The 17,933-nt window shown below is 39.5% G+C and overlaps 1 protein-coding gene across 8 annotated transcripts in view; it reads left to right on the plus strand.

Moving 5' to 3' along the window:
* Nucleotides 1–17,933, plus strand: part of EPB41L4A (erythrocyte membrane protein band 4.1 like 4A) — a 287,090-nt gene that overhangs the window by 183,714 nt on the left and 85,443 nt on the right. For all 8 annotated transcript variants that reach the window (XM_060418719.1, XM_027971446.3, XM_060418721.1 and 5 more), the window contains exons 10-11: nucleotides 15,703–15,794; nucleotides 17,042–17,119. In XM_060418719.1, coding sequence (XP_060274702.1) covers nucleotides 15,703–15,794; nucleotides 17,042–17,119 — 170 coding nt within the window. The remainder of the gene's footprint in view (nucleotides 1–15,702; nucleotides 15,795–17,041; nucleotides 17,120–17,933) is intronic.

Raw genomic sequence — 17,933 nt, forward strand, 5'->3', positions numbered from 1 at the left:
CCTCATTAGAACTGATTCAAATGTATGCTTTTTAATGGCTAAGTAATACTCCATTGTGTATATGTACCACAGATTTCAACTGTAGTGTTGGAGAAGACTCTTGAGAGACCTTGGACTGCAAGGAGATCCAACCAGTCCATTCTAAAGGAGATTAGTCCTGGGTGTTCATTGGAAGGACTGATGCTAAAGCTGAAACTCCAATACTTTGGCCACCTCATGCAAAGAGTTGACTCATTGGAAAAGACCCTGATGCTGGGAGGGATTGGGGGCAGGAGGAGAAGGGGATGACGGAGGATGAGATGGCTGGATGGACATGAGCTTGAGTGAACTCTGGGAGTTGGTGTTGGACAGGGAGGCTTGGCGTGCTGCGATTCATGGGGTCGCAAAGAGTCGGACACGACTGAAGGACTAGACTAAAATGAACTGTGACAAATACCTCTGGTAGCTTGATAGGGATTGCACTGAATCTATAGATTGCTCTGGGTAATATACTCTTTTTCACTTCATTGATTCTTCCAATCCATGAACACTATATATTTCTCCATCTGTTAGTTTCCTCTTTGATTGCTTTCACCAGTTTCTTATAGTTTTCTATATATAGGTCTTTTGTTTCTTTTAGGTAGATATATTCCTAAGTATTTTATTCTTTTCATTGCAATGGTGAATGGAATTGTTTCCTTAATTTCTCTTTGTATTTTCTCAGTATTAGTGTATAGGAATGCAGAGGATTTCTGTGTGTTGATTTTATGTCCTGCAACTTTACTATATTCATTGATTAGCTCTAGTAATTTTCTTTAGGATTTTCTGTGTAGAGGATCATGTCATCTGCAAACAGTGACCGTTTTACTTCTTTTCCAATCTTCTTTTATTTCTTTTTCTGCTCTGATTGCTGTGGCCAAAACTTCCAAAACTATGTTCAATAGTAGTGGTAAAAGTGGGCACCCTTGTCTTATTCCTGACTTTAGGGGAAATGCTTTCAGTGTTTCACCATTGAGGATAATGTTTGCTGTGGGTTTGTCATATATAGCTTTTTTTATGTTGAAGTATGTTCCTTCTGTTCCTGCTTTTTTGGAGGGTTTTTATCATAAATGGATGTTGAATTTTGTCAAAGGCTTTCTCTGCATCTATTGAGATAATCATATGGTTTTTATTTTCAATTTGTTAATGTGGTGCATTACATTGATTCATTTGCGGATATTGAAGAATCCTTGCATCCCTGAGATAAAGCCCACTTGGTCATGATGCATGATCTTTTTAATATATTATTGGATTCTGATTGCTAGAATTTTGTTAAGGATTCTTGCATCTATGTTCATCAGTGATATTGGCCTGTAGTTTTCTTTTTTTGTGGCATCTTTGTCAGGTTTTGGTATTAGGGTGATGGTGACCCCATAGAATGAGTTTGGAAGTTTACCTTCCTCTGCAATTTTCTGGAAGAGTTTGAGTAGGATAGGTGTTAGCCCTTTTCTAAATTTTTGGTAGAATTCAGCTGTGAAGCCGTCTGGTCCTGGGCTTTTGTTTGCTAGAAGATTTCTGATTACAGTTTCAATTTCCATGCTTGTGATGGGTCTGTTAAGATTTTCTATTTCTTCCTGGTTCAGTTTTGGAAAGTTGTACTTTTCTAAGAATTTGCCCATTTCTTCCACGTTGTCCATTTTTTTGGCGTAATATTGCTGATAGTAGTCTCTTATGATCCTTTGTATTTCTGTGTTGTCTGTTGTGATCTCTCCATTTTAATTTCTAATTTTATTGATTTGATTTTTCTCCCTTTGTTTCTTGATGAGTCTGGCTGATGGTTTGTCAATTTTATTTATCTTCTCAAAGAATCAGCTTTTGGCTTTGTTGGTTTTTGCTATGGTCTGTTTTGTTTCTTTTGCATTTATTTCTGCCCTAGTTTTTAAGATTTCTTTCCTTCTACTAACCCTGGGGTTCTTCATTTCTTCCTTTTCTAGTTGCTTTAGGTGTAGAGCTAGGTTATTTATTTAACTTTTTTCTTATTTCTTGAGGTATGCCTGCATTGCTATGAACTTTCCCCTTAGCACTGCTTTCACAGTGTCCCACAGGTTTTGGGTTGTTGTGTTTTCATTGTCATTCGTTTCTATGCATATTTTGATTTCTTTTTTGATTTCTTCTGTGATTTGTTGGTTATTCAGAAGCATGTTGTTCAGCCTCCATATGTTGGAATTTTTAAGTTTTTCTCCTGTACTTGATATCTCATCTTACTGTATTGTGGTCAGAAAAGATGCTTGGAATGATTTCAATTTTTTGAATTTACCAAGGCTAGATTTATGGCCCATAATGTGATCTATCCTGGAGAAGGTTCCGTGTGTGCTTGAGAAAAAGGTGAAATTCATTGTTTTGGGGTGAAATGTCTTATAGATATCAATTAGGTCTAAGTGGTCCATTGTATCATTTAAAGTTTGTGTTTCCTTGTTAATTTTCTGTGTAGTTGATCTATCCATAGGTGAGTGGGGTATTAAAGTCTCCCACTATTATTGTGTTATTGTTAATTTTCCCTTTCATACTTGTTAGCATTTGTCTTACATATTGTGGTGCTCCTATGTTGGTGCATATATATTTATAATGGTTACATCTTCTTATTGGATTGATCCATTGGTCATTATGCAGTGTCCTTCTTTGTCTCTTTTCACAGCCTTTGTTTTAAAGTCTATTTTATCTGATATGAGTATTGCTACTCCTGCTTTCTTTTGGTCTCTACTTGCATGGAATATCTTTTCCAGCCCTTCACTTTCAGTCTGTATATGTCCCTTGTTTTGAGGTCGGTCTCTTGTAGATAACATATATAGGGGTCTTGTTTTTGTATCCATTCAGCCAGTCTTTGTCTTTTGGTTAGGGCATTCAACCCATTTACGTTTAAGGTAATTATTGATAAGTATGATCCCGTTGCCATTTACTTTATTGTTTTGGGTTCAAGTTTATACACCCTTTCTGTGTTTCCTGTCTAGAGAAGATCCTTTAGCATTTGTTGGAGAGCTGGTTTGGTGGTGCTGAATTCTCTCAGCTTTTGCTTGTCTGTAAAGCTTCTTATTTCTCCTTCATATTTGAATGAGATCCTTGCTGGGTACAGTAATCTGGGCTGTAGGTTATTTTCTTTCATCACTTTAAGTATGTCTTGCCATTCCGTCCTGGCCTGAAGAGTTTCTATTGAAAGATCAGCTGTTATCCTTATGGGAATCCCCTTGTGTGTTACTTGTTGTTTTTCCCTTGCTGCTTTTAATATTTGTTCTTTGTGTTTGATCTCTGTTAATTTGATTAGTATGTGGTTTTTTATTTTAATGAAAACACCACTATTGTTTTACAACATGTATGTTAGCTCTTTGTTTTAATAATGTGTTCATTACTGGAGTTTACATTTTTTAAAAGTTTGGATGAAATGGTTGATTTTCACTGAATGCCCTTGAGAGCCAAGATTGCTGGTTGTTCACTCATTCCGTAAGTAATGCTGATTTTAAAGATCCAGATGAGAGAAGATAGTGACTTGGACCAGAGTCGTACTATTTCAAGTGCTGAGAAGCTGTTGGATCTGGATGCAGTCACATGGTTTGATGGATGTGGGAAATACGAGTGACTTAAATGTGTTTGGCACCAGTGGCAGCAAGAATGGAGCTGCTGTCAAGGGAGGTGGGGGAGGCTGTGAGTGGAGAGGTTCAGGGGGAAAATCAGGAGGCCCACTGTTAACATGTTGAGTCTCAGATGTGTGGTCGATGTCTAAGTGGGGACCCTTGGGAGACGTATAGGAGGTAAAGTTAACATGCTGAATCTCAGATGTCTGGTAGATGTTTAAATGGGGACACTTGGGAGACATGTATAATAACATTCTTTATATTAATAGGAGGTAAAGTTGTTTCTGATTGGTAGCAGATTGAGTGATTTGTGAAAATAGGGAGGAGTTTAGCATCATACCCAAATTTCTTGGTTTCATGAACAGGGGAGAATATAGTCTCCACAGTAGGCCCAGAAGTTGGCATGTACTAAGCACACTGCTGAATAAACAGGGGAAAAAGTGATGCTGTGATTATATTTACATGTAATATATCGTGGAACTGACCTCAGCTAAACCCACCCAGCGTGACAGGATGTAGAACCAAAAGGTTTCTGGCAGCTCTGGCCGCAAGTAATTAGACCGACGTGGCTGAACCCTCTGCCTGCTTTGGGAAGAGGACACGGGAAGTGATGGTGGCCAGGAGCTGACACTGTTCGTCAACAAGCCCAAGAGGTCTTGGTTATACAAGCTAGGCATTCCTTTCATGCTTTAAGTAGAACTACAGAGTTTTAAAATTTGATTTTATTTGAGGACAATTCCAAATTTATAAAAAGTTGCAAAGATTAAAATACTACAAAGAACAGGGTTATATATTGTACTTACATTCATTTGTTAGCATTTTACTTCATTTCCATTTTTGTTATTTCTCTACACATACATACTACCTTCTGAGTGATTCGACTGTATGTTTCACATGTTATTTGTCTCTAAATACTTCAGTGTATATTTCCTAAGAATAGGAATATTTTCTCATGTGGCCACAGCATATTTATCTACTTTATAAATGTATGTTGATAGAATACTTCTATTATCTACTTTTTCTATATTTATATATAGAAATATATATAAATACTTTTTCAACTTTGTTGACTGACCTAATAACATTCTTTATAGTAATAGCATTTTCCTGCTCCAGTGTAGAGTCAACTTAGCCTCCTTTAATCTGGAACATTTTAGTAGCATTTTTGTTTTTTATGATGGATGGGGGATTTTTGAAGAATACAGTTCTACGCCACTTTTTGACCTTTAAATATCAAGTGGTTTTAATTGCGTGGGTCCACCATAGATGGATTTGTTTCACTAAATAGATGCTACAGGTACTTCTTGATCTGTGCTTAGTTGAATGCGTGGAAGCAGAATCCTGGATCCAGAGGGCCGACTGTGTGGGGTTTGGCACTGCTAACGCCCTATTGCTCCAGGGTCAACTGTAGACTTTCATATTTGTCTGATATTTCACTATAATCAGATGAGATTATGCATTCTCAGTTGGAAAGCAGCCCAGGTGAAGCTGTGGCTCTCCTGGGGTGTTAGATCTGGAGGAGCATGGAGACTCCTATCTGCTTCTCGTTGGTTATATTAAATGAGTGTAATTGCTGGGTTTTTTCCCCTCCTTTACAACTAATAGGAAATCTGTGGAGGGATCACGTCATTCAGTGCAAATACTGTGCTCTTGAAAATTTCCCTTAGGTCTAACTGACTTAGGACTCTTTCCTGATTAGATCTTTTATTATGATGCTTGCAAAATGCTGATTTTCTAGCTGTCCGACTGCCGCAATATTTTATTTTTAATTGGAGGAAAATTGCTTTACACTGCTGTGTTTTTTTCTGCTGTAAAGCTTCAATCAGTCATAATTAGGTGTGTATATGTATGTATGTATATATATATATATATATATATATACATATACCCTCCACATTTATCAGTCAGTCCTTGACAGTCCACTGTGAGAGCCTCACCATCTCTCTTTTTAATTTATTTCTGTTATCAGCATGGACTTCTATTTTTTCCAGTGTTTTCTAACACACTACTGTACCTAGCTATTCTGGTGTTGTAATTGTCCTGCTGCTACTGCTAAGTCGCTTCAGTCGTGTCCGACTCTGTGCAACCCCACAGAAAGCAGCCCACCAGGCTCCTCTGCCCCTGGGATTCTCCAGGCGAGAATACTGGAGCGGGTTGCCATTTCCTTCTCCAATGCATGAAAGTAAAAAGTGAAAGTGAAGTCGCTCAGTCATGCCCGACTCTTTGCGACCCCGTGGACTGCAGCCTACCAGGCTCCTCTGTCCATGGGATTTTCCAGGCAAGAGTACTGGAGTGGGCTGCCATTGCCTTCTCCGGTAATTGTCCTAGACATGGCCAATGGGAGACCTTTTGACATGCCTCCTACCACTGTTTTGATTATTTTCTCCCTTTTTTGACATCTCATGGTATTTCAGGTGCATCTTGTACCTACCTTGCATTTACACTCTCATCAGTCATTTCTCCAAAGAGCCCTGGTTCCTTCTGGTGGGGAAGGGTCAAGATCTGGGTGTTAGTGTGGTCATTGCTACTGGGATGACTTTGCTTCTGGCCTTTCTAGTGGACAATGCCAGGGAATACATGCATGAATATACACGTATGTACAGGTATAAATACATACATTCATATACATGTGCTCAAATGAACATGCTTCTACATATTTTCAGTTCAGTCCAGTTCAGTTCAGTTGCTCAGTCGTGTCTGACTCTTTGCGACCCCATGAATCACAGCACGCCAGGCCTCCCTGTCCATTGCCAACTCCTGGAGTTCACTCAGACTCACATCCATCAGGTCAGTGATGCCATCCAGCCACCTCATCCTTCTGTTGTCCCCTTCTCCTCCTGCCCCCAATCCCTCCCAGCATCAGGGCCTTTCCCAATGAGTCAACTCTTCGCATGAGGTGGCCAAAGTACTGGAGTTTCAGCTTTAGCATCAGTCCTTCCAGTGAACACCCAGGACTAATATCCTTTAGAATGGACTGGTTGGATCTCCTTGCAGTCCAAGGGACTCTCAAGAGTCTTCTCCAACACCACAGTTCAAAAGCATCAATTCTTTGGCACTCAGCTTTCTTTAGTCCAACTCTCACATCCATACACGACCACTGGAAAAACCATAGCCTTGACTAGATGGACCTTTGTTGGCAAAGTAATGTCTCTGCTTTTGAATCTGCTGTCTAGGTTGGTCATAACTTCCCTTCCAAGGAGTAAGCGTCTTTTAATTTCATAGCTGCAGTCACTATCTGCAGTGATTTTGGAGACCAAAAAAATAAAGTCTGACACTGTTTCCACTGTTTCCCCACCTATTTGCCATGAAGTGATGGGACCAGATGCCATGATCTTCGTTTTCTGAATGTTGAGCTTTAAGCCAGCTTTTTCACTCTCCTCTTTCACTTTCATCAAGAAGCTTTTAGTTCCTCTTCACTTTCTGCCATAAGGGTGGTGTCATCTGCATATCTGAGGTTATTGATATTGCTCCCAGCAATCTTGATTCCAGTTTGTATTTCTTCCAGTCGAGCATTTCTCATGATGTACTCTACATATAAGTTAAATAAGCAGGATGACAATATATAGCCTTGATGTACTCCTTTTCCTATTTGGAACCAGTCTTTTGTTCCATGTCCAGTTCTAACTGTTGCTTCCTGACCTGCATATAGGTTTCTCAAGAGGCAGGTCAGGTGGTCTGTATTCCCATCTCTCTCAGAATTTTCCACAGTTTATTGTGATCCACACAGTCAAAGGCTTTGGCATAGTCAAAGAAGCAGAAATAGATGTGTTTCTGGAACTCTCTTCCTTTTCCATGATCCAGCAGATGTTGGCAATTTGATCTCTGGTTCCTCTGCCTCTTCTAAAACCAACTTGAACATCAGGAAGTTCACGGTTCAGGTATTGCTGAAGCCTGGCTTGGAGAATTTTGAGCGTTACTTTACTAACTTGTGAGATTAGTGTAATTGTGCGGTAGTTTGAGCATTCCTTGTCATTACGTTTCTTTGGGATTGGAATGAAAACTGACCTTTTCAAGTCCTGTGGCCACTGCTGACTTTTCCAAATTTGCTGGCATATTGAGTGCAGCACTTTCACATCATCATCTTTCAGGATTTGAAATAGCTCAACTGGAATTCCATCACCTCCACTAGCTTTGTTTGTAGTGATGCTTCCTAAGACCCACTTGACCTCACATTCCAGGATGTCTGGCTCTAGGTGAGTGATCACACCATTGTGATCATCTGGGTTGTGAAGATCTTTTTTGTACAGTTCTTCTGTGTATTTTTGCCACCTCTTCTTAATATCTTCTGCTTCTGTTAGGTCCATACCATTTCTGTCCTTTATTGAGCCTATCTTTGCGTGAAATCTTCCCTTGGTATCTCTGATTTTCATGAAGAGATCTCTAGTCTTTCCCATTCTATTGTTTTCCTCTATTTCTTTGCATTGATCGCTGAGGAAGGCTTTCTTATCTCTCTGTGTTATTCTTTGGAACTCTGCATTGAGATGCTTGTATCTTTCCTTTTCTCCTTTGCTTTTTACTTTTCTTTTCACAGCTATTTCTACATATTTTAGAAATCGTAAATTCATGCCATACCTCCGGTTTCCGTCTAGCCCCACAGGGCTTGCTCTTCTTTTCCTCATTTCATATTTGTATAACCTTTCTTTGGCTATGAGAATCTTAGCTCCCGACAGTAACACATGTACTTGTTTGTTTGGTCTTAAAACTACATCTCAAGCAGTGTCAGAATTCGTTTGTGGAAACCACTAAAATTGACAGTTTTTTTTTGTTTCTCTCTAGTTGTGGCACCCAGGCTTAGCTGCCTCTTGGCATGTTGTATCTTAGTTCCCTGACCAGGAATCAAACCTGTGTCCCCTGCTTTGGATGGTGAATTCTTAACCACTGGACCACCAGGAAAGTCCCTGTATATGGTTTTGTGCTTTTTCGTTTGTTTAGTAATACCTCTGGAAATCTCTGTATCAGATCATTGAGAGCTTTCTTATTCTCTTGTACAGCTGCATTTACTTTATTGAGTGTCTATAAAATCATTTACTCAACCAATGTCTTATGCTGGATCATTTGATAGTTCTTGATAGTTGGCAATTATGTATTTTTCCTTCAGTCAATAACTTTGTGCATATGTATTTTCATATTGTTGGAGGACTGTCTTTGGGGTATGTTCTCAGGAGTGAGGGTGCCCAGTTAAGAGGGTAAGTACATGTGTGAATGTTCGGTGCTGCCTTACTCCCATACCCCAGCCGTTACCTGCAGTTTCTGTGCCATTGTGCATTTCACCTGCAGTGTATAAGTGAACCTGGACTATTTGGGTTTTCCTGTAAATGTTCAAATGTGTGACTCTATTGGTAACATTTGGATCCTGAGGCCATATGACAGTTTGGTTTGGAGTCTTTCAGATTCAGTGATGGACTACTAAACTTGCGGTCAAACAGCATAATGTAAGCTCAGAACTTTTCATTGTCCAACTTTGGACAATTTCCTGAACAACATTGAAACTCCCTTTTCTTGTCTGTGAAGTGAAGATGATAAAATCTGTTTTACAGGGTTGTGAGGTTGTGCTGTGAATGAACCCAATCCAAAGTTGGACTTGTAGCAAGCACCGGGTACATGTCTCTGTGTTGGAACTATCTTGCCCTCACGCACTTAAAGTTTTGCACAGGAAAGGGCTCAGGCAGCACTTGTTCTTAGAAGGTGAATAGCTGCTGCCACAGCAGGAAGGGGGGCTCAGGTCTTTTTCAGGCCCATGGAGTTTCCTTAGCTTCATTTGCTACTATGTATGTTTTTCCATAATTAAGGGAGCCATTTGTTTGGAAGGAATGTCTAAATTCTGCTATAAAAATTTTCTACATTAAGAGTATCAGTAGATAGTACCAGATATGCCTTCATTTTAACAAGCTTAAGTAACATTTGTTATTAAATTCTTGCAAACATTTGTAAGACTAGCAATAAGGGTTAGTTTTCATGAAAAAATGAACCCTGCAAGTATAAGAAGGAAATGCTGACATTTAAGGAAATTCTACAGTTTCTTTAGAGAACAGATGAAGAAAAGATAGAGTAAAAACAATAAAAAAGCAAGCCATCTGGAATCCTGGATTTGCATCTGTGAATTTTTTCAAATAGGAAGAAGAGTAAGCTCAACAAAAGAGTTTCTAAAGTTTACTGAAACATGATGTAAACATTCTCTAATGTTTTGGCTCCTGTTTTCTCCTTTAAATTCCTGGGAGGAAAAGGAAAAAGGGGAGATGCAACACAATCTAACACATCCCTTCAAATTCGTTAATATACATTTCTATGAACTAGAGAGTAAGTAAGTGAAGTCGTTCAGTCGTGTCCGACTCTTTGCGACCCCATGGACTATAGCCTAGCAGCTCTTCTGTTCATGGGATTTTCCAGGCGATAGTACTGGAGTGGATTGCTGTTTTCTTCTCCAGGGGATCTTCCCAACCCAGGGATCCAACCCGGGTCTCCCGCGTTGTAGGCAGATACTTTACCGTCTGAGCCACCAGGGAAGTCTAGAGCTAGAAAGAGTTATAAACAATTATTCATTAAGCAATTAATTTCTTTGTGAAAGAGGTAAAGAGGTTTTTCGTGTTTAGTTTATAATTTGGAATACCCACATAGCAGACGAAAGAGTTCTGGAATATTTTTGCTGTTTTTGTTGTTTTATTATAAAATACAACATATATGTTGGAATGGAAATTAATGCTATTTTTCCAGTGCTCTGTTGAAATGCATAGTGATTTTTAATTCAAACCATATTATGTGCATTTCAAAAAGAATTTTAAAAATAATTGACGTGTGTGTAGGGGTGTTTATATGTAGTGTATAAAAGCCAGAGTTCTAGAAATAAAGTTTTTGCTCTTACAAATCAAGGAAAGACCGGCTACCTTAGCAGCTCTTCGAGAGTCACAGTGTAAAATAGGCTCATTAAAAGGTCTGAGCATTTAACCCGATGTTTCCCAAATTGACTTGACCGTAGAATTCTTTTTATGCCAATATCACGAGACATTAATGTTTAAGAGTCACTTTTTAGAGAGCACTCTGTAAAGAAAAAACAAGATAATATTAAAAGAACAAGATAACATTTTACTCAGTGTTTTCAAATTCCATGCTAACTTGCCTTTCCAACTAATAGGAAGATTGATAGTTTTTTTTATTGCAGAACTTACTTGAATTCTTTATATGGCTTTGCACTTGGAATGAGAAAACAGTGGCAGATATGGGGAAAGTGATTAAAATATTGTGCCCACTGTCTGACATACACAAATGTAATTTAATTTTACATTTAGATTCACCATTTATAAAGATAAATATCTCAAAATACTTGAAAATTTGTGATATTTCTTTGGTATTTATTTTTAGTTCAAGAATAAAGTTTTTTCCTTTCTACCATTTGCCTTCCTTTTCTTTATCAGTAATTAAGTTCTTTCAGTCACTTGCTGTTAGTCCCCTGATTTTTATTTCGTCTGGTGCCTAGAGTAAGTTCACAATTGCCAAGCACATATAAATCTTGTAGAAATCAAATGTTTAAAAAAGGTCCCATAATACTGTAGTCCTGTAGTCTTTGCACTTCTTTTTAGCCTCTGCTTTGTCTCTGTGGGTCATTGATAAGGAACCTGTCTGCTGAAGGCCTTTCCAATATTTGTGTAATGGTTGCATTTTACCATTGTTAGAAGTACTCATCTTTTTCAAGTATTTGACCTTTGCAATGTCCCTTAGGTTACTTCAATTGACCTTGGAGATGGGATGAATATGTAATGACAGGATTCAGAAGATGTTTATCGCCGCACTTCTAGGGAAGCTGGGGAAGGCAAACTGTCCAAGGCAGCAGCGAGGGACCAGCTAGAGAAGGGCTTTGTGTGGCGAGGCTGTTGGGCACGGGAAAGGCAGTGAAGCTGGGACCCAGGGAGAGGAAACTGCCGAGCGTCTTGCAGTGTGAGCACCTCCATGACCCTGTCAGTAAACTCAAGGCCCTTCAGAGAAGCCAGGCTCAAAACAGATTGACTTCTTCAAAGCTGCGAAGCGAAACAGCCAGCAAAGATGGGAAAAGAGTGAGAAAAACAGAGGGAGTTAGGTTGGGAATTCATCCATTTGATCTGGGTCCTGAATTCTTACAAATGATGGGATTGGGACTTTGAGCCCCGTTTACTTAGAGATCCACAGTATGATGAGCCCCCGTGTGTTATCTGAGTTAGAGGTGACTTAAGCTTGGTCTGTTTATAAAATAAAAAAAGTAGATTGAGACTATAGCTTTGTGTCTGGCATGAAATGGCTGAAGTTATGAAGGTATTTGAAAAATTTTGCCAAAAGCATGCATTGGATTCTTGGATAAAGTATTTTAGCAATTGGTTGTAATGAACTTCTGAAGTTAAGCAGCTGCTTGTGTTTATATGAACGAATGGAAAGGTGCTAATTGTCCATGTCCTTTTGGAAAAGGTTTAGCAGGTAGTGAGTGAATGAAGTCGCTCAGTTGTGTCCGACTCTTTGTGACCCCATGGACTGTAGCCCATAAGGCTCCTCTGTCCATGGAATTTTCCAGGCAAGAGTACTGGAGTAGGTTGCCATTTCCTCTCCAGGGGATCTTCCCGACCCAGGGATTGAACCTGGGTCTCCCGTATTGCAGGCAGACTGTTTACCGTCTGAGCCACCAGGGAAGTCCCTAAAGAAGTGAACGTTGCTCAGTCGTGTCCGACTCTTTGTGACCCCACGGACTATACAGTCCATGGAATACTACAGGCTAGAATACTGGAGTGGGTAGTCTTTCCCTTCTCCAGGAGATCTTCCCAACCCAGGCAGGAATCAAACCCAGGTCTCCCACATTGCAGGCAGATTCTTTACTAGCTGAGCCACAAGGGAAGGCAAGATATTTAAATATCATGTCAGTTACATTAATGTCAGCAGTTATTTTAAGTGGCAAAAATATATAGAATTTATTCAGAGTGCCTGGCTCTTTTTTAAAAAATTCATTTATATCAACTCACCTTTTAGTATTTGGATCATTCTGCTAACAGTGGGACAAAGTCCAGGCAGCTAGTGTTAAAGCCCTGTTTGAATGGGGGAATGAGTTTATACTTGTCATTGCATAGGGCAGAAGTAATTAGGGGGCCTGCAGGAAACTCTTTTGTTCCTTTAATAAATTTGTACCCAAGGAAATTTGCTGCTGCTGCTGCTAAGTCTCTTCAGTCAGACAGCAGCCCACCAGGCTCCCCCATCCCTGGGATTCTCCAGGCAAGAACACTGGAGTGGGTTGCCATTTCCTTTTCCAACGTGTGAAAGTGAAGTTGCTCAGTCATGTCTGACTCTTTGAGACCCCATGGACTGCAGCCCACTAGGCTCCTCTGTCCATGGGATTTTCCAGGCGAGAGTACTGGAGTGGGTTGCCATTGCCTTATCCGCAAGGAAACTTGGGAAAACCCAATTCTGGTTGGATCCTAAAATTCTGGTTGGATCATTAGGTGATGGTAGTTTTGTGTCTATATGAAAAGCAAAAGAATGCAGATGTTTATTAAAGAATAGAGTGAATACCAGTCCAAGAAAAGTTTGAGGGGATTTATTTTATTTTCAAGTTAAAAAAATTTTTTTCCTGCATTTTTGGAAATCTAGGTAATATATGTAATTAAATCACTTTGTGAAAATTTGATTTAATATGTCAATTCCACGTTAGTTTTGGATGTTCTTGATAAAACATGAAGGTGTTTCTGTCACAGAGTAGTCATCAGCAGCCACCATCTCTTAGTGCCTCAGTTGCTGACAGAGAGAGATACTGAGAAAGGTGGTAGTTGGGGGAGCAGGGGAGGAGCCTGGGGCTTCCCAGACAGCTCAGCTGGAAAAGAATCCACCTGATTGGATCCCTGGGTGGGAGATCCCCTGGAGAAGGAAAGGGCAACCCACTCCAGTACTCTTGCCTGGAGAATCCCATAGACTGAGGAGCCTGGCAGGCTGCAGTCCACAGGGTTGCGAGAGTCGGACAGGACTTGGTGACTAAACCACCAGGGGGCCCCTGTCTTATACTGGCTACTTCGTTGTTGTTTTTTTTTGACAAGCCACGCTGCGTCTTACTTCTCCAACTGGGGATAGAACACACACCTCCTGCAGTGGAAGCGCAGGGTCTTGCCCACGGGACCACCAGGGAAGTCCCATATACTGACTTTATCTTATTTATCCTGATACACAGCCAGAGACTCAGTATTTTACGATTAATGGCCTGTGCATTATATGTTGGATAATCCAGTGACCTCAAAACCCTGGCGTGTTATGTAAGAAGCTCTTAATCGTGGTTGCCTCTGGGGAGGGGAATTGGAGACAGTGGTGAGAGGGAGGTTTAGTTATCATTGTGTAACCACTTCGGTAACTTTTGGTGTTTTTACCACGTGTATGTATTTGAAAAGGAAAAGTGAAAGAAGAAAAATTCCCCTCTAAGCATCCCCATCTCCTGACAGGATGCTTGGTCTCCTTTTGCCTCCAAGGGTCTTCTGTGATTTCCACTGCTCCCCCTGGTTTCTTTTGCTTTTGAGGAAGACGCATTCTGAATTCATTGCCTTTTCTTACTCATCCCTACCTTTTAAATCCTTACCCCTTTCATGAAAGCCACTGAAGATTTCTCCCCATGAAATGCAGTGACCTCTCTTCAAGCCCTGTGACCTTTCTGGGTCACTGGAGACTTGCCCTCTCCCCCACCCTCTCTGACACCATTGCCTCCTGGTCCATGCTGGCCTGTCTCACTCCACCTTCATGAGCATCTCCACTGTGATCCCATCATCTGTGCTCTCTCCCTGAGCAAACTGTTTTAGATTCTCGGGTAAAATCGCCTGTACCAGCAGACACGACCTCTCTCCTCAGCCTGCCTTGCATATTTACCGGCCCGCTAGGCATGTGGAATTCCCAATTCTACGGGTGCCTCAAAATCAAAACAGTGTGAGCTATTGTCCATTCCTCTGCCATCCGAGTCCCCAGGTTTTTCCACTTGCGATATTTTAGTACTTTGCTGCACCCAGCTCAGAAACCTAGACTTGCCCGAGTTCCTTCCTCCACCTCACGAAGTTTGGAATTACAGGTTGTCTTGCTATAACATGCATATATTGGCTCTGTTTCCATCACACCATTTCATTTTGCAAATAAACTCCTGAATTGGGCAGGTTCATTCTAGATGGACTTGGGAAGAAATTTCCTGCATGTAAATGTTCTGTCCTTGCTAAAAGGATGTGTGAAGGGAGAGGAATCATTCAATATTCTTCTGCATTGACAATTTTGTGTATATGAATCCATGGGACCCTTATTCCACAGGCATTTCTGCATTTGTGACTTGAGTTTGATTTTTATTTGAAACTAAATTAGCAATTATGTAACTTCACAGAGCTTGTGGCTTATTATTATTTTTGTATAGATACTGTATTTGGCTTGGTTTTCTATTAAGTCACTTTAAAAAATAGTATCTTTTCCTGTAAAATTCAAATTATATCTAATATTGCCTCTGTTTCTTATGTATTAAGCTATATAACTATAAATAGATATTGTATATGTATAAAATAGATAAGGAACTACCAGATTAAAACAATTGTGAAAATTAATTGCATACCTAGTATATGGCACTTTACATCTGTCATGTCATTTAATTTCTTTCACCCAATAACTTGATGCAGAATGGAGAAACTCGGTAACTTGCCCAGATTACACTGCTCTGATGGTGTTGCCCCTCCTAGCAGCCCCTCTTGAGATTCTTTCATTTAAGTGTGGCCTGTACATCCCTGAAAAAAATACAGTTAAGAACTGGATTTATGAGTGTCTTCTTTTTTGGGGGCCTTTGATTTCCATGTGGTCAGTATTTTTCCTGTTCTGGTGCACGTTGTTGGCAGAAGAGTTTTCAGTGCTTCCACACCATCACTGTGATTATTTGCAGTCATGGGGTGATGTAGAAAAAGGTAGTTGAGGTGAGGGTGTTAAAATTTCATGACACTTACATTTTGTAATTCTATCAAGAGATAATTGTTCTTTTTCTTTTTTTTTTTTTTTAATGTGTTAACAATGATTTCTCTGCTTACTTGAATTTTTGGTACCTAGAAGGTGGCTGCCATCTGAAAAATCTTATGGTCTGTAATTTATATTCTCACTTTTTTTTCTCTCTTAGTGCAGTGAAACCTCATTCTTTTTTGAAGCTCGAAGTAAAACTGCTTGCAAGCATCTTTGGAAATGTAGTGTAGAATATCACACATTTTTTAGGTATGTTCCTTTGCCTAATAAATGAAAATTGCGTTTGCTTTTATAACAAGAATTCTATTCTTAGAAGAAATGTATAAGTGTTTCTCTTTTCTTAACTTCTTTACATGCACATGTATGTAGATGTTTTGTTTGTTTGTTTGCTCATGCTATAAGGAAGGATCAAGGATGATTGCTTTTGGGGTTTATGTAAAAGTATAGCTTTGGTATTGGTGGGAGTTAAGTGTTCTGCTGTGAACACACTAATTGAAATGCCTAGCCTCAAAATATGGAATGGGTGGCTGGGTATGTAAAGCTTGGTCATGTAAATTTTGTAGGTAATAAGGCAGGCAGTAGGCAGACAGTCGCCAATGGAAACAGTAAAGAGAGGACAGGGACTGCGCTGTGGGACCCTTCCAGCGCTTAGAGGACGGGAGCGTGGGGAGTGGGAAGTAAGGGCGGCAGATGCTGTGACGAGTGAGGAGCTGGCGTCTGCCTTGTGTGCTCCTGGGAGGTCGCAAAGATGCAGGCAGAGCACTGACCGTTGGGTTGTGTGGGTACTGCTTGTTTGACATTCTTATGGTGTAAAGATTAAATTTTATCAGGTAATGTTATACATTAAACTGTTTTTGGTTTTCAAATTTAGATTAATCCTTCCCCTTTTTCCTTTTTGATTTACACAGAACATTTTTTCCAAATAGTATGACGCTAGAGGAGTAGTATTATAAAACGATCCACATCTTTTGAGGAGTTTGTATCCAGAAAGGGATGTAGCCCAGAATGTCTGAGACATTACCTCTCCGTCAGTGGGGCGGGGCCAAGAAACTCCACTCAGAGCTGTGTGTTGAATGTACCATAGAATGGAATATGAGGAAGAGTGAACCATAGCATTAGATATGATGAACTGCCATGAGAACCTTGGCTTGGGTTAATCAACACAGTGGCAAAGTTCCCAAGAGAATTTAAGTAGAGAAATTAAATTTATTCACAACAAAATCTTCCTTATAAGGGTGATGATATATTTAATAGTCTTCAGGAAGTATGAGTATTTTGATATCATACTTGTATAAAATAGTAGAATGTGGTGGTTGTTTTAAGTATTAGCTTGAAAGTAATCAACGATTATTTTTTGCCAATATGTAGACTGAGTAAAATATTTCAACTATGTGTTAAGCAGTATTGCACTATTGCATATTTCTACGTAGTTTTTGCTCGTGTTACACAAGTATATTTGTAAGTCTTTTTCTAATTTTCTTTTACAAATTCATTAGAATGCCAGAAAATGAATCAAATTCATTGTCAAGAAAACTCAGCAAGTTTGGATCCATGAGTTATAAGCACCGGTATAGGTAAATGGCATTCTTTTCCTTTGGGGTGTGTGGATGTGTGTATGAATGCATATTTAATCTAACCATCCAGATGCATGCATGCATATTAAAGTTTGTGATCTAATTTTTTTCTGATTTTTTTCATAATGCCAGTTATTTTGATAGGCAATAACAGTTTATTAAACTTTCTTGACAAAAATGATTTTCTAGGTTTAATGATATTTAAAGAGTACATTAGCTTGATTAAGTATAGAGTTTTTAGAATGTAGTAGAGCTTACTATCTTCAGAAATTCATTTTGGTCCAATTATCAGTTATCTCCAATTATGTGGTGATTATGAAACAGAGTAGATATTCTGAATAGTAGTCTATTGGCATTCTTAGGATATTCAGTTAATTCTCTGTTGCAGCATCATGGGTCAAATGTTTTCTGTAGTATAATGCTTACAACATAGTAATGCTAGCAAGTATATGTTAACTTTATGGAGCAGTACCCAGTGCTATATATTGTGCTAAATGTGTCCCAATATCGCTTCTTTAATCATTGCAGTCTTATTGATGTTATCCTCATACCATGTGAGGAAACTGAGGCTCAGAGACAAGTCACTTTTCAGAAAAACCAACCAGGAAATGTCGATGTTGGGCCCACTGTCTGGCAGTCTAACTCCAGACAGAGCCTGTGTCTTTACTGGTTAGTCAGACTGTTGCATGTTGCGAGGAAAGCTTGATTGTCAAGCAGCCAGGCAGGTGCTTGTGAAAATGGAAAGTTTCTATGTTTTGAAAAATAATTTGTTTTGTTTCAATTCATTCTGTTAACTGGAGAACCTGTGATATTG

Source organism: Ovis aries, chromosome 7 (assembly GCF_016772045.2).
Source record: "Ovis aries strain OAR_USU_Benz2616 breed Rambouillet chromosome 7, ARS-UI_Ramb_v3.0, whole genome shotgun sequence".
NCBI classification, from domain to species: Eukaryota; Metazoa; Chordata; class Mammalia; order Artiodactyla; family Bovidae; genus Ovis; species Ovis aries.